Source organism: Sciurus vulgaris, assembly GCF_902686455.1.
Source record: "Sciurus vulgaris genome assembly, chromosome: 4".
In the NCBI taxonomy this organism is placed as follows: domain Eukaryota; kingdom Metazoa; phylum Chordata; class Mammalia; order Rodentia; family Sciuridae; genus Sciurus; species Sciurus vulgaris.
Window position 1 is genome coordinate 175,791,185 of NC_136464.1, and position 24,061 is coordinate 175,815,245.

A 24,061-nucleotide genomic window follows, 5' to 3' on the forward strand; every position below is an offset into this window, starting at 1 on the left:
AGGTAAAGAAAAGATAGTAGGGAGCAAGGGGAATAGGCCAGACAGTAGGTGGGTGCACTGGGGTCTAGGTAAGGAGGAGGAAAAGGCCTGTCTGAACACCTTAGTGTTCTCACCACTGCTGCATGACCTGCAGGCCGGAGAGCAATGGGTTGTGTTTGCCACCAGTCTCAGCCTACGGCTGCTCTGACTTTGTTACTGGCATGCACTTTATGTTCCAGAGTGGAGTCTTCCCGCATTTTCTTTGACTACTCCTAGAATGCATGCGTTGAGTTCACAAACTGTGTAAGGCAGCATTTTGGCAATATAAACAACCCAGTAATCCCTAGAAAATTTAGCCTGTTGTGGCTGGGAAAATGCAAGTTCTCTCAACTGTCGTTTAAAAAAACACCCAGAAGCAAAGGGTGAATTGGATTCGGTTCCCCCAAGAAACCGCTCAGTCCCCCAGGCAGCGGAGCGGAATGTCCCGAGGTCCAGTACAGCCGCGGGTGACCTTGGACTGGGCGAGGGTCAGTCTGGGCTTGCAGAGGCGGCGTGTTAGAGGGCGGGGCCAAGTTAAAGCTTGGTGGGCAGGGACCGGGGGCGGGGCTAAGTGGGGACGGGGTGGAGCCAAGTGGGCGAGGGCGCGCACGTCGGGAAGATGGCGCTACGTCTGCTGCGGAGGGCGGCGCGCGGAACGGCGGCGGCGGCGGCGCTGCCGAGGCTGTGAGTGCAGGTCCCCAGTCCCCCGCCGCTGGCCGGGGGTCGCAGGCGGTCGGTTCCCGGCGCAGTCCCGCTGGCCCGGGCCTCGGCCTAGAGCTCCAGCGGGCACTCCGGCGGGGAGCAGCGTGCGCTCGGCGCGCGGCTGGACCTCGGCAAAGGTGGCCGGCTGCGTGCGCCTCCCCGGGCCGGCCCTGGTGGACCCGGAAAATGGGTGCAGAGTTCGGTCGAGCCACCGGGGCTGCAGCCCGGGAGCACCAGACCGGCCTCCGGCAGCAGTGGCCTCGGGGACGCGCGGATCTTCCGAGCGGCCTGGGGTCGCCTCGGGGGCAGGCGGAGTGAGACCGCCCCCTCTGCTTGGCACGGCGGCTCCCTGACGTTTGTCTCTGGACCCTTACACGCTAAAAGATGGAGGGTCCCAGACAGCTTCTGCCTGTATCTTGATTGTTAACGATATTAGAATTGAAACACATTTTTAACATATCAATTCGTTCTAAAACCAAACCCTTTGAATTTTAAAATAAATAACATTTATTTTTATTTTTATTTTTCAGTGCTAGGAATTGAACCCAGGGCCTTGTGCATGCTAGGCAAGTGCTCTACCACTGAGCCACATCCCAGCTCTCTTTTTCTTTAGTTAAAAAATGAGAAGAAGAAAAAAATGAGAAGAGTGTAATAATTTCATATTTTTGAAATTTTCTTTGGCTTAATAAGGGACAAGAGGAATCTTACCTCAGCTGTTTTGGAGGAAATATTTGAAAGAAATTCTGGTCTCTGGCAGACGCAGTTACTAGTTGAAAAGAAGACCAAGCAGGCCCTGCCCAGAGTCTCAAGGACCTCAGGGTGTCCCCACGTCACGCTTTTGAGAACCGCCTATCTAGAGCACTTGCCTACTTGTTAATATGATGAACAAACATGATCTCTTTCGTTATCCCGACCACCATATGAAGAAATAGGTTGTTAGGTTCATGGGCAGCGTTTGGTTCAGGAGCCAGATTTATGGTTCCTGATCCAAAATTTTTCGTTCTGCTTGCTCCCCCAAGGCCACAGCAGGACCCACCTGGTCTTATGTATCCCACCTTTCCAGGGATCATTCCTGCAGCCAGAGCAGCAGCTGAGGGGGTGTACCCAGGCCTTTCCAGAAGGTTCATTTTCTTGACCCGTGACCACGAAGTTCATCACTTCTAACATGCTTGGGGCTTACTGCCCAACACTCATCTCCCTTAGTACTTTGGCTTCTCAGTACACCTACACATTCCCCAACCAAGGCCACCAAGGGTCTAATCAGGGGTTAAATAATCCTGGGTCCTGTCATCTTTAGAACACACTGGAATGAGAGATGTAAATAGCTGTTGACTGCTTACCAATGGCTTGATGTGGTTTTTCTTTTTCTTTTTTTTTCTTTTTTTGGTCCTGGGGATTGAACCCAGAGATGCTTTACCACTGAGCTTCATCCCCAGCTTTTTTTTTTTTTATTTTGAAACAGGTTCTCACTTAGTTGCCCAGGCTGACCTTGAAATTGGATCCTAGTGCTTCAGCCTCTCCAGTTGCTGGGATTACAGGTGTGTGCCACCACATCTGGCCAGCCCCACACTATCTTGTTATTCATGCTGCTGTCTGTGGCCATGCTGAATCTATATAAATTACCCACCCTCAAGAAGGAAGCATAGCTCCTTACCTGACAGAGCCAAGATATAGTTGTGTGAGTACCAGCTCACATTGACATGCATATCTATCAGTATTTTTATGTAGAACCATCTGTAATCGCATTAAGTTACATATGAGTTCTTACTGATGTCTCCAACTCTAATCCATCACCACATGGACGATTCTAGCTGCTTTCCTGTGTTCCTTGGTAAATTCCCTCTCCAACAGCAAGAAACCTGGCTCCCACCATTCGTGTACTTCATTGTTCAATTCCAGCATACAAATGTAGCAATATCAGAATGGCTAACCCAAACCCATGGGAAAGAAGAGTAGGTGCTTACGTTCAGTTGCTTTTGCTTTGTTCTTGTAGGCTGCACTCATTCCCAGAGCTACTTAGGACAGCATCCTTCTCTCTGTTCCCTTTGTGAAATTTCGTTTCATGAATTTAGAATACAAGCAGATGCTCTCGTCATAGTCTGCATGCTTTCCCAGCATTCTTCTACCTCCCCAATGATTTTTTAATTGTAAATATTAACATTCACTTTTGTGCTGTAAAATCCTGTGAGTTTTGACAAATGCATAATGTTGTGTATCTACCATGACATCATTACAGTGTGATACAGAACAGCTTTATTTTTCTAAGAATCTGATGTGCTTCACCTATTCATTCATCTCCTCCTTCCAAGCTCCTGGCGAGCACTCATCACATTACCATCTCTATATTTTGCCTTTTCCAGATTGTCATTTAATTGGAATCATACAGTATGTGGTCCTTTAGACCGGGTTCTTTAATTTAACATGTAAACATGTAAAGCCGGGTATGGTAGTAAATTCCTGTAATCCAGCAACTCTGGAGCTGAGGCAGGAGGATCATGACTTCAAAGCCAACCCTGAGCAACTTAGCAAGATCCTGTTTCAATTAAAAACAAAAACAAAACAGGCTTGGGTTTTGGCTCAGTGGTTAAGCACCCCCGGGTTCAATTCCTGGTACAAAACAAAGATAAAAAATACACATGTAATGTTCCTTCATGTCCATAGTTTGATAACTCATTTCCTTTTATTGCTGAATAATATTTCACTGTATAGATGTACTGCAGTTTATCCATTCACTTATAGAAGGATATATTGGTTGCTTCTAGTTTTTCTTGATTATGAATAAACCTATATATATATTTTTTGTGTAGGTTTTTGTATAAACAAGTTTTCTTTCTTTTTTTTTTTTTTTTTTTTTGGAATGTTGTCTTGCTATGTTGTCCAGGCTGACCTTGAACTGGAGACCTTGCCTCAGCCTCCCACATTGCTGAGATTACAGGCATGTGCTGATGCACCCAGTTCTGACCTCAGTTTTCAAATCAATTGAGTAAATACCCTGGAGTATAATTGTTGAATTGTTTGGTAAGATTATGTTTAGTTTATAAGAAACTATCAAACTGAAACAGGGGATATATCCCAACTTGCCTAGCATGCCTCAAATCCTGGGTTCAATCCCCAATATGGTGGTGGTGACGGTGGGGAATCCCCAGTCCTGGGAGAAAAAAACAAAAAAAGCCCAAAAAACAAAAAAAACTACCAAGTTGTCTTCCAAAGTAGGAGTCGTTTTTTACATTTCTACCGTCAGTGAGTGCGAGTTCCTGTTGCTCCACATCTTCAGTAATATTTGGTATTGTCAGTTTAAAAAAAATATGTTAACGATTCTAGAATGTATTAGTGGTATCTTGTTTTAATTTGTTAAGTTGTTTTAACTTGAAATTCCCTCAAATGATGTTGAGCCTCTTGCTATGCTTATCGGCCATCTGTATATATTCTTTGATGAAATCTGTTCAGATCTTCTGCCCGTTTCTTAATTGGATTGTGTGATACTGTGATATAATAAGAAATATATATCTGGTTTCTGTCCCTGTTTTCTGGCACACAGCTCCTAAACCCCTTGGAATCTCTAGAGTGATAAGAGTGTCTTTTGTATGCTAATGAGACGACTGGTGTTGGGGGAGGGTGCCATCAGCTGTCACCAAAAAGACAGAAGCATGATTTGAGGGTTGAAATTTTAAACCCCACCCCCCATACTCTGGGGAGGGAGTGGGGACTGAAGTTTGAGTTGATCTTCAGTGACCAATGATGTAATCAGTCATGCCTGTCCATAAAAATTCAAAAGGTGGGGGTATGGAGAACCTTCCGATTGCTGAGCACTTGGAGGTTCCTGGAGGGTGCTGTGCGTGGGAGGGCAGGGAAGCTCCTCGCATGTTCCCACATGTTGCCCGATGCATGCTTTTCCTCTGTAGCCTTTGTAATATCCTTTATAATAAACTAGTAAATGTGTTTGCCTGAGTTCTGTGACCTGTCCTAGCAAATTAATTGAATCCAAGGAGGGGTTCTTAGGAATCCCTGACTTAGGGCCCGTGGGTCAGAAGCACAGGTAGAACAACCTGGGGCTTTTGATTTGCGGCTGAAGTGGTGGCAGCCTTGTGGAACTGAGCCCTTAACCTCTAACTCCAGGTGGAAAGTGTCAGAACTGAATTGAGTTATCGGAGACCCAGTTGGTGTCTGCAGGAGAGAAGAATTGCTTGGAGTAGGGGGAAACCCCCCTGCACATCTGGTCAAAAAGTGTTTTCTTTTTCATTCTTTCTTTTGGTACAGGGGATTGAACTCAGGGGTACTCAACCACTGAGCCACATCCCCAGCCCTTTTTATTTTTCATTTTGAGAAAGTGTCTTACTAAGTTGATTAGGGCCTTACTAAGTTGCTGAGCCTGGGATTACAGGCATGGGCCACCATGCCCAGGGGGTTGGTTGTTTTCTTATTGTTCAGTTTTAAGTGTTGTTGGTATATATTGGCTATAAGTTCTTTATCAGACTTCTGTTTTGCAAATATCTTCTCCCACTCTGTGGCTTAGCTTTGCATTTTCTTACATCTTTCACAGAAAAGAGTTTTAACATTCCAATGAAGTCCAGCTTATCAGTTTTTTCTTTTGTGAATCAAGTATTTGGTGTTATATATCTAAAACTCATTGCCAAACCCAAAGCCACAGAGACTTTGTCCTATGCTTGCTTTCTTCTTTTCCTCTCCTTTCTCCTTTCTTGTGGTACTGGGAATTAAACTCAGGGCCTCACACAGGCTAGGCAAGTGCCCTACCACTAAGCTGTATCCTAACCACTCTTAATTTGTTTTGAGACAGGGTCTCTCTAAGTTGCTGAGGCTGGCCTTGAGTTTGCAAGCCTCTTGCCTCAGCCTCCCAAATAATTGAGATTACAGATGCGCCACCGCACCTGGCCATAATGTCACTTTCTTTTCATGTCTTTACTTATATTGGTTTCTGTAGGCCTCCTTTATTGTTGTGTCCCTCTATTCTTTGCTTCTTTCTTTTGCATTAAGATAATATTTTCTAATGCAATAAAGTTCTTTAATAATTTTTTTCACTGTGCATTTTGAGGCTCTCTAGGGTTCATCAATCATATACACCTCTTTAAGTTGTGAATATGTGTATGTAAAGTTTTCCATTTAGCCATTTTGAATGTTGTTTAGTGGCAATATGTTCCTGGTGTTGTGCAACCATTGCCTCTATGTACAGTTTATTCCACCCCAAATAGAAACTGTATGCATTACCAATAATTCTCCATTCCCCCCACCTCGTGACCTCTAACGTACTTTCTATCTCTAGGAATCTGCCTACTCTAGATATTTCTTGCAGGCAAAATCATACCGTATTCATCCGTTTGTTTTTGACTTATTTCATTCACGCAGCAAAACATTTCGAGGCTCACGTGTGGAGCAGGACTTCATTCCCTTTGATGGTTGGATGATAATCCATTGAATGTATATTACCATGTTTTATTTATCAGATCTCCTTTTGATTTATACTGACTTAATCCTGGGAGATTCACAGATGTTACTTCCATGTAGCTCTTTCCCTATTCCTTCTTCTTGTGGCATTATTGTTAGACATTTTATATCTGTATATGTTACAAACCCAGAAACATAACTGAAATTATTACTTTCTACAGTTTTGCATTTTTTAAGCTTAGAGAGGAAGAGAGATGCAAATACATAAACATATAACTATCTACATGTTATGGTAGTGGTTATATCACCTTTCTATTTACCATTCCTGGTTCTTCTGGTTGGTCCATGCAGATCTGAGTTCCCGTCTGGTGCCATTTCTTTAGCCCAGTGCATCTTTGCTCCCACCTGACCACCTTCTCTGTGCTGTTGTTAGTAAGCATACATTTCTGTAGGTAGGCCTTGCAATACAATCATTTAATGTTTCTTTAAACAATTGCTCTGTGTGTGTGTGTGTGTGTGTCTGTCTGTCTGTCTGTCTTGTCTGTCACTAGGGATTGAACCCAGGGCGCTTAACCACTGAGCCACATCCCCAGCCCTTTTTATTTTGAAACAGGGTCTTGCTAGGTTGCTAAAGACCTTGCTAAATTTGTTGAGACTGGCCTTGAACTTGTAATCTACCTGCTTCAGCCTCCTCCAGAGCCACTGGGATTATAGGCTATACAATTGCTTTTTAAATTAATTTAAGAAATACACATTTATATTCATATAATTATCTTTGCCACTGCGTGTGTGTGTGTGTGTGTGTGTGTGTATGTGTGTGTTTGTTTGAATACTGTGTGGGGTCACTTGCTTTCAGTCTGATATTTCTTTCTTTTCTCTTTTTTTTATTTTTCCTTTTTTTTATATATTGGGAAATTGAACTAAGGGGCATCTACTGCTGAACTACATCCTCAGTTCTTTTTATTTTTTATTTTGAGTCAGGGTCTCATGGAGTTGCTGAGGCTAGCCTCAAACTTGTAACCGTCCTGCGTTGGCCTCCTAAGTTGCTATGATTAGGTGCACCACCACACCTGGACTTAGTATTTCTTATAAGGTGGGTCTGCAAACAACAGTTTCTGTCATTTTTGTTTACCTAGAAATATCTTTATTTTGCCTTCTTTTTTAAATTAAAAAAATTTTTTTTGCAATGCTAGGGATGGAACCCTGGGGAGGCATACTAGGCAGGCACTATGCCATTGAGCTATGTCCTCAGCCCCTTGCCTTCATTTTTGAAAGTAGTTTTGCTGGATATAGGATTCATGGTTGGCAATATTTTTCTTTGGAAGGCTTTGAATATATTCTCTCACTATCTTCTTGCCACCATTATTTCTGATGAGATGTCAGCTGTTGATCTTGTTAGGGCTCCTGTAAGTAATGAGTCCTTTCTCTCTGCTTTCAAGAGTTTGTCTTTGACAGTTTTATTATGGTAAGTGTGGATCTTTTTTAGTTTATCCTATTTGGAGTTTATTGGGTTTCTCAGATGTTTATTTATCAAATCTGGAATTTTTTGATTACAATTTATTCAAAACATCTTTTTGCTCCCTTATCTCTCCTTTCCATCCAAGACTCACATTATGTATACGTTGGTACACATGGGTTGATGGGGGATGGTGTCTCTCTTTGTTAATTTTTCTTTCTGTTCCTCAGGCTGTATAATCTCAATTGGCCTATCTTCAAGTTCAACAGGGTCTTGCCAAGTTGCCGAGGTTGACCTCAAACTTGTGAACCTCCTGACACAATCCCCCAGTCTCAGATTATGGGTGTGTGCCACCACATCTGGCTCCTTTAGTTCTTTAGAGTTTTTCTTTGCTTTTTGAAACACATTTTTAAATTGCATATTTAAATAGCAAATTCAGTGTCTGGACTTTCCTAGGGACCATTTGTATGGACTGCTTTTTCCTCTGAGTGTGGGCCATACTTTGTTGTTTCTTTGTGGGTCTTGTAAATTTGTGTTAAAAACTTTGCCTTCCCTTTCTTCTTGCACAGAGACTGAAGGTCATTTAGACATGGAAGCTTCAGGTCTTCCAAAGTTTTCCTGAGAGTGTACACAGCCTGGGCATACAAACATATACACATGTGCATGGCCTTCTAGATTCCCGGGAATATGTCAGAGCTTTTCAAAGCCCCCTTTGGACATCTCATTCCCCAGCTTTGCCTTTTAAGCTTTTTGGTTAGGCCATTGTTTGCCCCAGCTGTTATCCTCTATCTCAGGTAGCCTGATGTTAAACAATTGCTTCTGATCATTTTGACAGATGACCTCAGAGACAGTGCTGTTTCCACTGTGTGAGCCCTGCTCAGGTCAAACAAAGCCTTGCAAGTGGGCTCTTCCAGTGACCCACCAGACAGGTCACATAGTGACATTCTCTGGGCATAGGGCTTTGAAAGAGCTCTAATCCTGTTCTTTCCCCTTCATTGGCTGCCAGGCTACTGGTTTTCACTGTGATTGTGGGCTGTTGGGTTTCAAAGCTACTACAAAACTGGAGAGAGGGATAGGATAAGTTCAAACACCACAAAAATTGCTGTTCTGAGATCCATCCATTTTTCTTGAATAAATGCTCCTGAGGTTGCTGCAAGCCTTTGAATCATTTCAAGAGTTCTGCAAAGGTTGATTCTGACCATTTTTGCAAATGCATGATGAAAAGTTGAAAAGGAAATCCTGTAAGCAAAAATGTCTCGAGGCAAAAAGTAACTTGAAGTAGTCTAGGGAGATAGGAAACCAATCCTTTCAGTTTGCTTGGGATTTTCCCAGTTTTAACATGAAAATCCCACATTCTAGACAACCCGGCAGTTTCAGGAAAACCAAGATCATTATTTACCCCAGAGATAGGGAAGTAAATGGCTGAAGAATGAAGGAAGGCTATTATGAACAGGAGGAGGATGGGGTTGGAGAGAGAAGAGTACAGGGCAGAATTCAGGGCCCAGCAGGAGAGTGCCTGACAGAAGATAGGAAAAAGAATGAACAGACAGATGACCATAGGTAGTAGACCCGAGATTCAAGAATTGGAGTTCAAGTCTCCTGGAATGGCCTCAATTCTAGAATGGAGAGCGAGCATTCAGAATGCTTTAATGGAGAAAGAAGAGCCAACGCTGAAGGTAGGGCTGGGAGAAAGAGGAAGGAGACCGGAGGGAACAGGCAATACTGGGAAGCCTGGAGCCAGGGGACATGCCCTGGAGGGACAGAGGACCTGGTGGCAAATGAGATTTCCCAGAAAAACTAGTGGGCCACAGTCAGGCTAGCCAGGCTGGGGGCACATGCCTGTAATTCCAGGTACCGCTGAGGCCAACGTAGGAGGATTACAAATCTGAGGCCAGCTTGGGAGATGTAGCAAGACCCTGTCTCAAAATAAAAGTTAAGAAGGACTGGGGATGTAACTCAGCGGCATAATATTGGCTTAGAACATGTGAGGCCCTGGGTTCTATCCCTAGCACCATAAAAAACAAAAAGCAGGTCAGACTGAAGAGCAAGAACTGCACGTGGTGGCTGGAACTGAACTGGAAGATGCAGATGGGTGTGGACGGTCCCTCATGGAGAAGGTCGAGTTCCTGCAGGAGCCGTTGCTAGTGCAGGGCTGTGCCTCACCTGCTGGGTGGCACCCTCTGCTCCTCAGACTCTCGCAGCTGTGCAGGGTTGTGCCCTTGTGGTACCATTCCCTTGTCGTGGAGCTGTGGGGACTGGAGCGTGTGTGTGCAGGCAGGCCGCCCAGATGCTTGCTCTGGGAGAGGCTGGGACCCGGTGATGAACTTCAGTGGGAGCATCTCTCCCTCTGTTCCTTGCCTTGTGGATCCAGAGGGGAGTTGGGGACAATTTCCTTATACAGGCTTCATTCCACTTGACTCTTCTCTGACAGTGTGGCCTCTGAGAAGTCCTCCCAACGTACTCTCCTGAGTGCCCCTGTTTTGCAGATGTCTAAGAGTGGCTCAGCACTTCATCCTTATAGAAATCCTCCACGGTGAGTTGCTAATAGCAGGTGTCTGCGGATGGAGTGCTCTCAGAAGTTTCGTTTGAAGTTTAGAAGGCGCACACACAGGCCTGGTCGTGGATGAGCCTGGCGAACACAGGACAGATGTTACGGAGCTGGTGTGGCGGAGGGCTGGCCAGCAGCATTGGCAGCTTCCTCAGTGGCTGTTTTCTCCAGCGATGGCCCTGGACCAGCCAATTTCTGATTGATGTCACTTCTGAAAACAACCTTTGGTCACAGTTTCCTTAACTAAATGTTGTGGTGGCTGCTCTGCAGGAGCTGCCATTTTATGCATCACTCTCTGTGGGGAAGCCCGCAGGTGCCCTGGCTAAAATTTTAGGAATGCAACTTTCTAAAGAAGAAAGCTGGCATCCTTGGGGAGGGGCTATGGGTAGGTATTAGGCATTTTTTTTTAAGATGTGAAGAGTTGTTAATTGTAAAAACAATAAGGCTTTCCTGCCCCTGAATACAACCGCGGCTGTGTTCTGTTGTTACACATTGCTCATTTATTCTACACTTTGCTCACGATCGCAACAGGTTTAGAATTTTATTAGGCAATAAAGAAAATATTGAGGAAATGGTATTTGTGTTTTCATATAGGTCACTTGGGTATGAATTTAAATCCATTGTAATTCAAACAGGTTTAATTTATTTCGTGTTGTTACTTGACTGTTTTATAGTTTATTGCTATGGTTTGAATGTGTCCCCCCTTAAAGCTCATGTGTTGGAAATTTAATCCCAAGCAAGTGTTGAGAGGTGGGATCGTTAAGAGGTAATGAGGTCATGAGATTCATTCCTTCCTTTCTTCCTCTTTCTTTCTTTTCCCCTCCCCACTATAAACCAGGTTTAGGATAGCTTTTAATTTAGCTGCTCTGATTTCACTTTGTTTCCACTGTGAGTATTAACCTAGGCTGGGAGCCTTGTCGACGTGTTCTGTTGCCACATGACTCTAGGACATATCTCTGTCTGTGTATGACTACAGTTCATTTAGTCTTTTCCCAAGTTTTTTTTTTTTCCCCCTTGGGAGATGCAGAGATAAATATCCCTATCGCCAAATCTCTGGGTTCCCATACTTACACCCACGGAGGTAACTTTCTATATGTGGATCTGCTGGGTCAGAGCATGACATTTGACACCCTTTAATGCTTGTTAAATGGCTTTCCAGAAGGGGTAACTTGCTACATCCCTAGACTGGGATGCCTTTTGGAAGCTATTTTGTCCATTTCCCTTGGCATTAGCAGGCCCATCACAGTAAAGTAAGCACCCCCAAATGTTGAACATTTTAAAAGACAACACTTTCTACTCTATTGTATTGTCCTTCTTGCTACGCCCCAGTAAAATGAGGGTCACAATTTAGTGAAAGACTGTTTGTATTCACTGTTAAATTCACAGTTCTACATTGCTAAAAAAAAAAGGGGGGGGGGTTCCCCTCCCTAATTAGATTGCCTCTGTGAACCTTTTTTTTTAGATGTTATTTTATTCATTTATTTATATGTGGTGCTGAGAATCAAACCCAGTGCTTCGCATGTGCTAGGCAAGTGCTCTACTACTGAGCTACAACCCCAGCCCTGAACCTTTTTAAAGTCATTAAATTTAATGGTCATTAAAAAAATTTTTTTTCATATTCGCTCTGTAGTACTTTGACTTGGAGTCAGCTCAGGCCTGTTTGAAAGCACTTACACTTGACATGGCCTCTTAATCTCACAGGTGTCCTTGTGAGAAGGAAGATATGCCCACATTTGTTTTTTGGACAGAAGCAAAGGTTTAGAATAAACGAAGCCCAAATGGCCATGCCAAATGCAGTTTGGCCCTGAGGCACTGGAGGGCGCTCTAGCAACAGGAGATACAACCTGTCAGTGCTGTCTTCACAATGTCCCTATCAGGCTGCTTGGGGTAAAGGTGGATTGGGTTGTTTTCCTGTTCATTTTTAAGATAAAAGAAAGACATATGGATATTAGAGGAAATATTTCTATACTTCCCTATTCATGGTCCCTTTAAAGGTTTTTTGTATATGTTGTTTTTTAGTTGTAGACAGGCACAATACCTATATTTATTTATTTTTATGTGGTGCTGAGGATTGAACCCAGTGCCTCAGTGGTGCTAAGCAAGTACTCTATCAATGAGCCACACCCCCAGGCCCCTTTAAAGGTTTTAAAGAAACTTAATAACCCTGAGCTCCAACTCCTCCTCTGTCCCTGCCTCTCAGAGCCTCACTGCCTCTGCGGTACTCTGTCCTGCCTCAGCTCAGATGTCACCAATCTGAGAGGTCTTTCCTTCCCATCCGATACTACAAAGCAACCCACGCCAGCACCACCAGGCTGCCTCTGCATCCCTCCCCTTCTTCATTGGATGTTATTTCCATTGCCCTGTTTCCACCAGACATATTATACACGGTTTGTTTGTTGTCTGTCTGTACCCCCTGTGGCTGTTGAATACCCCAAACCCACAACAGTTAACATTCCATTGTCTAGAAAGGAAATATTGCCCTCAAATAAGAGGACCTTGGAGAATTTAGAAATTTAGAATAGATTGCTTTTGAGCTTTGAGTTATTTTGGTCCATTCATGCTCAATTTGACCAGCGATTGAAGATAATAAAAGCTCCATCTTCCCCAAACTTATGAGGACAGCCTGCACTGAGCTGGCCCCCTGCCCCCAGGTACTGGGGATTGAAGCAGCTAGGCTTGGGTCCACCCCTGAGCTACACTCCCAGGCCCTCCCCCACGCCACTGGTTTCATTGAGTTCTCGGATTCCTGTGCCACTGTGGGAGACGTTGGGTCATGTGCTGTTGCCCGCTCCCTGGACATCCTCAGAAAGGGTGGTGTGTCTCTTTCCTATAGCAGTGACTGTTGCTGGGTGCTCAGGTTGAGCTTGCAATTCCAGAGCTAATGACTGACGCCATGGAGAGGCTAGGATTTTGAAATAATTTAGGTGTCCTGGGAACCAGAACCTAAAAAAATTTTGGAGTAAGAAGAAGAAGATGAGATATCCTTAATTTCATTCTGATCATCAAGGTTTCAGCTCTGAGAAGTACATACTGATTTCTGGCTGCTCCCTACTGCTTTTACCTCCTGCCTTATCTTTGTCTTTACAGCCTGGCACCCTCAAGCTGGACCTGGACCACAGTGCCCTTGTGGGGCCTCCCTATTGAGGTCACCAGTCCACCTTGAATGGCCAGTGTGTGCGTGCTGATGTTGGATGTGTGGCTCTTTCCAAGCACGCACATTTATCAAAGGCCTCCCGCACGTGCCTCAACTCAAAGGAGTCAGCCAGTCAGGAGACTCTACCAGGGGGGAAACGTGGGCATAGGAGAGGCTCCCAGCCCTGAATATCCTGTGAATTGGGATTGTCAGTGTCTGCCTGTGCTACTGTAGAGCAGCAGGGACTTCCCAGGTCTGGCGACATGGCTGCCAGTGGGCACTGCAGAGAAGCTTTACCCTCAAAACTTCTCTTTACACCCCCATCGCATTCCTTTCTGACCCCGAGCTTCCCAAAGCTGGGCTCTGATCAAGTTGCCCACCCCGGCACCCAGCTTGAATTCCCTGCTGACTTCCATTTATCTGCTGCTGGGAGCCTTGGCTTGGGTGGCCAACGGGCCTCCTCCCTCGCCATCCCTCTCCTGCACGGCTCACCTCGCACCGCGTCCATCCCCCGGAGGCTCATCATCCACTCCACCCTCGCTCAGCCCTTTCCTCCTCTGCTATTCCCAGTTACCCAGCCAAATTCTGCTCATCCTTCAGGGCCTGTGGCCAGTACTGCCTCCTCCTGGAAGCCGGTCTTCCTCGGACCCCTCAGATGGCAGCCATCTGTCCCGTCCCTTGGCAGCCCTGCCCTCCTCGGAAGGCCGCTCCTCCTCCATTAAGGTCAGGTAGGCTCAAAGCTCCCAGTCCTCCTGGCGCCTCCTCTCCCTTTCCTGCCTGCACTCCATCTGCTGCCAGCACTGTTGATCCCCCGTCAGGTGCCAACCTTCCACTGCCCTGGTTTCTCTTCCGAAAACAGATTACCACGAACTGTGGCTTCAAACACAAAAGTTACACTTCTGGAAGCGAGGATTCCGGCCGGGTCTCGGTGGGCTGAAACCCAGGGCCCGTGGGGCTGCGCCTCCTTCTGGAGGCCAGGGCCAGAGCCAGGGCCAGGGCCCCTTCCTTGCTTCGCAGAGGTGCCGACTTCTTTCACGGTGGTGCTTGGCTCGCCGGTGGAGGCCTGCAGCAGCGGGGTGGGCTCTTACCACGTCACAGTCTCTCTCTGCTTCCCTCTCCCCTTGTAGGAACTTTGTGATTGTATTGCGCCCACAGGGATGATCCAGGCCAGTGGCCCCAACTCGAGGCTGTGATGTCCCACGTCCTCCCTTCCCTTTTTAGTTTCTGCTGTCTTTATTGCAGCCATTCCAGCGGGTGGAAGTGGAGCCTCTCACTCTAGTTTCCTCCAAATCATTTTTAAGTGCACAAATTGGTTCATTTCATGGCTGTTTAACATCCTCCTATTGCAAAACAGCCCTTCCCTTGACCTTGGAGCACAGGTGACCTTGCCTCTCCACCTCTTGTGTCACGCCTGCACTCCACTCACCAAGCACATGGGCCTCCTGTCTCCTCAAGCAAGACCATGGCCTTGGAGGCTGGGTTCCAGACCCCAGGTCTGTGTAGAATTAAAGGATGAGGCACTGGCTCTGGGTGTGGTGCCTGCCTCCTTAGAGCACCAATGAGTGATAAACGGAAAAAGGTCAGGTATACACAAATGGCCTCTTAGAGGGGGTCGACCGCCTAAGGCATGTCTTCCCTCCCACCCCATTTCCCTCCCTCTGAGCATCCCGCTCTTGGCATTTACCTGGTTAATCCCGGGATATGAATGTGTGCGTTTCCCTGTTGTATCGGATCTTCTCTGCTAGACTGGAAACTCCACGTCTACCCTTCAACCAGTGCCCAGCACAAGGTCTGTCACAGTGAACGCTGACTAAAGTCTTGAATGACTACATCATCATATGGCCACAGTACACAGAATTCCTTACTAATTATCTGTTGGACATGAGAGTGTGGAAAGGCAGACTTTTATGTGTGGGTGTGGGTGTATGTATGTTTTCCTAGATTATAGATTTGTCTAAACATTCCTACTAATTTAAGATGTCAAATCTGAAGGTTCTTTCTTGGCTTGAATTTTTGAACACAGGCCAGAGCTGTTTTCAGATTCCTTAATAGTCCCTCTTTTGTGAAAGTTTTCCAAAGTGTAAACAGGACATCTTTTGTACATAGCGGTCCACTTTGTTGGCTTATGCAATTGAGTGGTGGGTAGAGGGGAACCCTTAATGTCTGCATGTGGCATTGCCCCAGCCCTGGGTGTCTCCAGGGAGACCCTGGCCAGCCTCCCCAGCCACTCTGTTTGTTTCAGAATTTCTCACCCATGGAATATACTTATCTTCCTCAACTCAGGACCAACTTGGCATCCCGAACATTTATTTTTAAAAAGTCGTGGCTGGGGAGCAGCTCAGCAGTAGAGGGCTTTCTTAGCAGGTGTGAGCTGTGGGCTCCACCCCAGTACCAAGGAGGGCAAAAAAGGTCATGGTCTTTCCGGTGGGTGGAGGCATTTTAGATCCAAAGCAACTTTCACTTCCATCCTGAAAGTTTCTTCTCTGTCTTTGGCCCCAACCCTGACCACTCCCCAGTCCTTCCCCAAACACCCCTGGTGACTACTGGGATGGGGTGGAAAGTGCACTGGGCTGCTGTAACTCCTCTGGCCAGCATGGTCGATCACCAGGCTGCTTCGGGAACTGGAGGTGAGGATCTGCAGCTCGCTGCTAAGCTGGTGGCCAGTGGGGAGCTCTGTTGTTTGCTGAATGCCTGTTGGGCTGGAAGCTCCTTGAGGACAAGGGCCTGGGGGAGATGCTAGCTAGTGGGCTCTGAACCCAGTAGATGTCTGGCTGTTAGTGTGGGAGCCACTGAGCAACTAGCCAGTCACCAGCAGGGATTAGCAGTTTTTAGACTTCCCAAACATTTAATGTGTTAAATGAGGATCCCAGGCATCAGCCAAAGAAAGGATTTATGAAGATGGAAACATGGCTGTTGACACAGGTGCATTTTATTAATTAGTCTACTGTTCAGGGAATTAGTGAAAATGTTAAAATCACCAGGATTATTGTTAATGAGGGATAAGAAACTTATCTTTTAATTTTATAACCATATGGTTTACTACTTGATGAGAGAGAGAGAGTGCGTGTGTTGTGTGTGTGTGTGTGTGTGTGTTATTGTACCAGAGTTTGAACCCAGTGGCACTCTACTATTGAGCCACATCCACAGCCCTTTTTCTTTTCTATTTTGAGACAGGATCTCTCTAAATTGCTGAGGGCCTCGACAGTAAGTTGTTGAGACTGACCTTGAACTTTTGCAATCCTCCTGCCTCAGCCTTCTGAGTAGATGAGACTACAAGTATGTGTCATTATATCTGACCCCAGCTCTTTTATAATGTTTTATTTTGAGACAGGGTCTTGCTAAGTTGCCCAGGCTGGCTTCAAACTTGCAATCCTCCTGCTTCAGTCACCTGAGTAGCAGAGATTACAGGTGTAATCATCAAGCATGCTTGACTTGATGTGGATTTTTTTTCTTTTTTCTTTTGGCAGTACTGGGAATTGACCCTGGGGCCTCGTGCATGCTAGGCAAGTGCTCTACCACTGAGATATATCCCCAACCCCAGTGATATTATTTTTGAGTAAGAGGTATTTATGATACATTTTTTATTATTATTTAGACACTCATTTCTACATTCTTCTGAAAGAATGAGGACTATATCCCAGGTTCTGATCATTATTACTGAGGCAGCTCCTTAGAGGGAAGAAAGGAAGAAAATTTCCCAGGATCTTTTCTACGCCAGGCACCAGAAGCTTCTTTATTTGGTGCATCTCTTGTGAGATGTGGCCTCTGTGCTAAGAAACGTGGCCTCAGTCTAAGGTGACTGGCTGGGTGGAAGAGCCCCTCAAAGGAGTAATTCTCCCATGATCGTATTAGTCTTCAAGCCGTCAGTATAGTATCTTGGCCCGTGGCAGGTCCTTGGCCCGTGGCAGGTCCTTCGTGGTGTTGATTGGACTGAGTATGAATGTCAAGGTAGGTGGTGAATCAGGGACAAGCACAAAATGCTGTGGGAAGACAGAGGCAGGGTGACCTTGAGAGGGCATCTGGACTATTCCAGAGAAGCTGGCCTGTGAGCACACTTTTAAGGACAGCAGAGGGAAGGGTGTTCCTGGCAGAGGGAACTGCATGTGCAGAGCTCCGACAGGAGTTAGGAGCAGGGCACTGTGGAGTGTGGGGTGTCCAGTGGCACAGGGACTGGGCGTGAAGCTGAGTGGGTAGGTTGGGGCCAGACTGAAGGCTTCACCGGTTAGGACTTCAGCTTACATCCTGTTGGTAGTGTGGGCACGTTTTATTTTTCTCGACTTCCTTCAGGTCAGCTCTTCGCTCTGTGACCTGGTCCAAGTGCTAGTCCCAAGCCATTTCAACCTCTTGCCTCTTTAATTACATTCGAAACACACTGGAGGTCTGGGGGTTCTAGTTTAGTGGTAGAGCGCTTGCCCAGCATGTGTGCGGCCCTGGGTTCAGTCTCCACACTGCAAAACACAGCGTGCTGAGAACGCTAATTGGAACAGAAAAGGTGCTGGAACTGTGCAGCCTAAGGGTGCGGTTCCTCCTCACCTGTAATGTACTTGCTGCCCTTAAATAGTTCTAGTTGTTTGCAGCTTTCAGGTGACTTCATTGCTCTGAGCACTACGCACTTAGCTTCCTACATCTGCAGTTAATTTGTTAAGAGCCCTTAATGAGAAACTTCAAACACTTTAAATGTCAATTACCAAAAAGTGAGGTTTTCAAGTTCCAGTGTTCTGGCTGTATTGGCCATCAGAACGTAATCCCAGGTGGATGTAATTTAAGACAGATGCCATTCCAGAGCTTCCGTTAAAAGACTTCTGTATTTGGAGACTAATAAGTGGCTCTGGTTGCTGCTCCCTGGCAGGAGTGCCCAGTTGTGACGTCTGGTGCAGGCTCGCGTGCAGAGGCTTCTCTTCACTGTGCTCACCTTGATGCTGTGTCCACTGGTGCTTTGAATTGGAAAAGACCCCAAAGCTGATCTGTGCAGAGAAACCTACCCAGTACATGGTAAAGGTGATAATTCCAGCTTCAATCCTACACTTCAGAGAAGGAAAAGGTGTTCGTGATGTTATCATAGATTTAGCCAATGGGATAATCTTGAATTTCTGACTCACAAGTCCCAGTTTGTTTCTTGCCGCTTCTTCGTCCTGCTTCTCTAAGATAAGATGCATGAAGAAAGCGTTGAAAATGGTGATGGGGCTATATTTTAACAGAAAGTAAAACCAAAACAGGTAGAATAAATTAACGTCTGCAGGTCAGTTAGTGGGTGTGACATCCTTAGTCACTTGTGCTACAAAGTAAATATGTTTTGGCAGCTGGTTTGGTTTTCACCACTTCTGAGCCTATGACGAATGATCCTGGAAAATCTTTGGCCTCTAAAAGGAAAACTTACATGTGCGAGTTTTAAGATGAGTTTTGTTGTGTTTTGAAGACTTTTTTTTTTTAATGTAAGTCATTTATGTGGATTTTGTTTTATTTGAATTTGAAATTTTTAAAAAGTTCTAAAACAAGAGTCTGTCATATTGAACTGTTTTTTCATATTTGGCATTTAAAAATTAATTTACTGTTTTATTGTTAATAGATAGTAAAAAATAAATATTATTTATTAGCTCCTTTTGAAAATTGAAAAATTATTTTTAGTTTGTGTGGCTTTAGGGTGTTTCGTTTTTTCCAGATGAAATAATGTTGCTAATAGCCTTAGACTGCATTCATCTATTTAGCCTACTATAAAGTCATTTTCAAAGTGAAGGAAATAGTCATACAGAGTTAGATATACCTGAACATGTGATTTCATGTAATTTTGGATAATCAGCCCTGTTTTAAAGGCTTTTAGGAGTTGTTTTCTTTCAAAAGCAGCCCATCAGTTCTCCGTTTGACATGTTGCGTGTTGTTAAGACTTCATATAAATGCTGAAGTACTAAGCCATGAAGTTTAAAGAACCATTGGGACCTTTTTCTTGTGTGGCTAACATGATCACTTCTCCAAGTTACAATGATCTTTGTGTTGTGGGCATGTTTACGAAACCCATGTCTGGTTTATCTGATTAGGAGGTGGAATTTAATTTTTTCCAGGAGTTATTTCTCGGTGTGCACCATCAGCTGATAGGCATCAAATATAATACACTTAAGTAAACATATGAGGGATCAGTTACTTAATCAGCTTCACAGCTGTGAGTTTAGGAAGTGAATTCACATCACCCTCTCTCCAGAGGGATGACTTGGTGACTTATTCCTGCTTTCCCTAAGTAACGTTGTAGAGCCTGTTTGGATTAATCAGCAGCCTGGGGAGTTGGAGCAATCATTTGAAATATCGGGTGGAAAACTTCCTTGCTCTTAGAGCAGTCAGAGGCCAGAAGTGAGAGACATGTCCTCCTCCTTTCCCCGGTGGCTCCTCACCTGTGAAGTTCACCAGGGTGCTAATAAAATTGTAGGAGCTCGTTTTATGTGAAACCATTAGCAGCCTGAGAATTCAGGACTAGCTGCCTCTCATACTTTAAGACACTAGAAGGTGTCATTTATAAGCACAGAGGGCCCGCAGGAAGGCAGAACAGGCTTGTAAACCTCAGCTTTAGTCTCTGGACAGCAATAATTTTGTAATACAGTTTAAAGTCTTAGGTTATCAGAATCACAAATGTGCCTTTAAGTTTGGTGGGCAAATCCATGAAATACCTGTCTATAAAAGGCAGATATACAATGGCCAGTTATTTACTTCTTGTTGTGATTGTGTTATTTTTGTTTCTTTGTGGATGGGTGCGGGGCAGGTAATGCTGTAAGTGTAACAAGTAAAAGTATGAATATTTTTGTTTGAAAAAAGTTTACCATAAGGGCAGTTCTATGTAATTAATGGTAATTAATGGAGTTTTTACTTGGAAGTAGCTGCTTTTGCCTAGTTCCTACCGAGTTGTGCCACTGACACAGAATTCCAGGGTTGGGGCGGGTGTGGCAGGCAGAGCCTGGGAGCTTCCATTGGCTGATAGGCGGAGGCCTCCCAGGACACAGGTTCTCGGCCACCGGTGGGAATGATGAATATCCTCCTCACTAGGCCAACCCAGTTTCAATACTTCTGTTGAAAACCCCCAAAATGTTTCCTTAACGGAAACCATGAAAAAAACAGGTTAGGCGAGAACTCAGGCACCCATCGTGCCGCTGGGGAGCAGCCTGCAGGCCGCAGGGCGTGATGGCGTGTGGATCCAGGGGGCCCCCTCACAGGTGCGCGTGCTGAAACCTCCCTTCAGGCCCTCACTGCTCGCCCTTTCTGCCTCCCGGGTGGCCGGTGTGTAGCTGCGTCACCCTGTCGGCCTCGCCCCTTCCCCATCAGGTCACAGCCATTCCTGCTGCCTGCTCGGGGCGCAGCCAGAGACACGTTCCCTCCGCGGCTCTTCTCTGCTCCGCTCGGGTCTTCACGGCTTTCTCTTTCTCTGGCAGTGGGAACATGTCTTCTGGTTCTCCTGGGTGGCTCTGAAGGGCTCCCCAGAGGAATGTGTCGGCCTGCACTAATGTTTCTGTCCTTTTCTCACGTCCGTTCCTTTCCAGGGCCCCAGGTGGGATGGGGCTCAGGGAGGTGGTTCCACACCAAGAGGCCATATTATCTGGGAGAGACCACTGCAGCCCCGGGTCCTGGACTCCTGTTGCTCAGTTCCTGTTTTAAGCCTTGTTCCTTCTCAGGATTTCTTCCCTGACCAAGGAGATTTCATCCTCTCTTGAGGGTCTCAAGCTGTCCCAGCACCTTCCTACCTTCCTACCTTCCTACCTTCCTACCTTCCTACCTTCCTACCTTCCTACCTTCCTTCCTTCCTTCCTTCCTTCCTTCCTTCCTTCCTTCCTTCCTTCCTACCTTCCTTCCTTCCTTCCTTCCTTCCTTCCTTCCTTCCTACCAGGGATTGAGTCCAGGAGTGCTTAACTGCTAAGCCACATCCCCAGCCCATTTTTTATGTTTTATTTTCAGACAGGGCCTCACTAAGTTGCTGAGGCTGGCTTTGAACTTGCTCTCCTCCTGCCTCAGCCTCCCAAGCCTCTGGGACCACAAGTATATGCCGCTGAACCCGGTTCCCAGCACCTTTCTGCTTGGAGATGGTGTTTATTGGTTTGAAGGTGGTGTCTGCCGACACATTTGTTGAGTCCCAGATATGGCGTCTTCTCCAGTTGTATTGTCAGAAAGGTCGTGTGTACTTCACCCCACAAGTCCCCCAACTCGAGAGATGTGCCCAGAAGTGGTTGGAGTGGCTTCTCCACTTAGGTAGCCCTACACCCCTGTGAGGTTGTTCCTTCAGACAGAGGCACATTGGATGCTGGGGGTAAACCCTAGTCTCCTGCTTCCGAGGCAGCTTGGGGTGTTACTGTTCAACCTTCATGTGAGCCTCTTAAGCAGTGCCTTTCTTCCCAGTCGTAGATGGACACAATACCTTTACTTAGTTATTTATTTTTGTGGTACTGAGGATGGAACCCCGGGCCTCACCTGTGCGAGGCAGGAGCTTACCACTGAGCCACAGCCGCAGCCTGAGTCCTGCCTTTTTGAGAGACATAGTGCCCTGATAAACTACAATGCCTCTTTCAAATCTATCCTATTTTTAAAAACTCCCCTTTCTTTATTCTGAGTCACTCATAGTGTGGACATGAGTGCATTTCTGAGAAGTGGTCTTCCTGGCATTGAGGGGGCTTTGGTAGGGCTGCTGGTGAGCACACTTTCTGAAAAAAGGACAGATCCCGGGCTGGCAGGAGCCCCGAGGGCTGAGAGAAGTGCCGAAAGCAGAAGAGCTGGGGCAGGGAGCCACCAAGGGTGAACTCGGCCTGCTTCACAGGTTTCCTGCAAGTGGTTCTGAGCCAGAAAAGCGTTTGATGGAATCTTACCAAGTTCAAAGACATTATTTTTGGCCTCTCTTTTTTCTTTTCTCCTTTTTTTTCACCTTTCCCCTGTGACCTCCCCTTCCAGCTGTGCCCCCTTGTCCCCGGTTGCCCTGTACTGTTGATCTTGTCCCCCTCGCTGCCCTCTCCTAAGTCCCGTTCTTACTCTTGGGAAGACTATACTCTCTGGAGCTCATTATCCATGCCCAGCACTGACTTTATATACCTGAACATCATCATGAGAAAAGTGTCCTTTGCCAGTTTTACAGATGAGGAAAGTGAGATTCAGGGAACCCCACTTCTTCAAACTTACACACTAAGGAATGGAGATGGCCCCAGACCCCTGTCTCTGAAGCCTGTTTGCTGAACCACTACATTTCAGCCAGCTAGTTTAGACACCTTTGTTTAGTTTTGGTTTGGTTTTGGTAGTACTGGGGTTTGAACCCAGGACCCCATGCATGCAGGGCCAACGCTCTACCATTAAGCTACATTTTCAAATTTTGAGACAAGTCTTAATGAGTTGCTTTTTCCATTGGACTCAGGTTCAAGGCTGTCTTTGAACTTGTAATTCTCCTGCCTCAGTCTCCTGGGTAGCTGGGATTATGGGATGCAGCACCACACCCCACAAGATGGCATCTTTGGAAAGGAGTATTATTTTACTGTTACCAAAAAAAGATACTATTATAAAATGTCCATAAACTGAAATTCATAAGTTATGGTATAGTCATACATAGTAATGATGTAGCTGTGAAGACAATGTAGTTTCCATGAATGCTGAGTAACTTCGTTGTTCTAGAGTCATAAGAATCAGCACAAATCTACATTTATAAGATCTGCATAAAATATTTGTAAAACCAATATTTTGTAAGGTTCCAGAAAGCAAGCAAAATAAGACAGAAAGTGGGGATGGAGGTACTACAGTGGATAAAGGTTGCAAGTTTATGGCTTCTAACCAGAAGGCACTCCCAAATCTACCTAACTTAAATGGCAGAAAGCCACAATATTCCTGTGTTGAGGTGTCGGAGGGCAGCAGTAGAGACTAGCAGAGGGGCAAGAAAATCGGGAGGGAGATTCCAGAGAGCAGGAGCTACAGAGCAGGCAAGCTCCAAAGTCTTCACATAAAGTGGCACCATTCCTTGGCTCGTCACTAAACTGTGTGTGCAGGGGAAATCTCCAGGGGCCTGATTTAAAAAAAAAAAAGGTAGTAGCTGGAAGCCGAAAGAACAGAGTAAAGATCTGAGCTGCTGCTCACCACAAAGGAGGCAGAATTTGGTGTTTGTATTTGGCCATGTAAACCGTGCCAGAACTAAAAGTTCTCTTCAGAGGAATGTGCAGAATCCAGAGTGTGGGCACCATATCACTCCTAGTACCCAGTGTTCTATCAAAAATCACTAGAGCTGGGCACAGTGGCACACGCCTGTAATCCCAGTAGCTCGGGAGGCTGAGGCAGGAGGATGGCGAGTTCAAAGCCAGCCTCAGCAACTGCATGGCACTAAGCAACTCGGTGAGACCCTGTCTCTAAATAAAATACAAAATAGGGCTGGGGATGAGGCTCAGTGGTTAAGTGAGTTCAATCCCTGGTATAAAGAAAAGAAAATCACTAGATAGGAAAATAAGGAGGAAAAAGCAGTTAATAGAAGCCAAACTCAGAGCTGGGCATGGTGGCACATAACCTGTACTCCTAGAGACTTTGGAGGCTGAGGCAGGATGATTTTAAATTCAAGGCCAGCTGCAGCAATTTAGTGAGAACTTGTCTCAAAATAACATAAAATAAAGGGCTGGGTAGTGTCCCTGGGTTCAATCCCCAGTTCAGGGGGAAAAAAAAACCAAACTCAAGATGATCTGGGTGTTGTAACTAACAGACAAGGACTTTAAAATATCTATATCTAAACATGTTCAATGAGTTAGTAGAATATATACTCACAATAACAATCAGGGACTATCAGCTTAGAAATAGAAACTATGAAAAGAGCTGAGTG

General features: G+C 45.6%; 1 protein-coding gene across 5 annotated transcripts in view; it reads left to right on the forward strand.

Annotated features, from left to right (window-relative positions):
- Nucleotides 1-589: 589 nt before the first annotated feature.
- CLYBL (citramalyl-CoA lyase) overlaps nt 590-24,061 on the forward strand; it is a 232,198-nt gene continuing 208,726 nt past the window's right edge. For 4 of the 5 annotated variants that reach the window (XM_079136897.1, XM_079136895.1, XM_079136894.1 and 1 more), the window contains exon 1: nt 590-702. In XM_079136897.1, coding sequence (XP_078993023.1) covers nt 638-702 — 65 coding nt within the window. In that variant the 5' untranslated portion in view covers nt 590-637. The remainder of the gene's footprint in view (nt 703-24,061) is intronic. The other variant, XM_079136898.1, reaches the window with a different exon arrangement.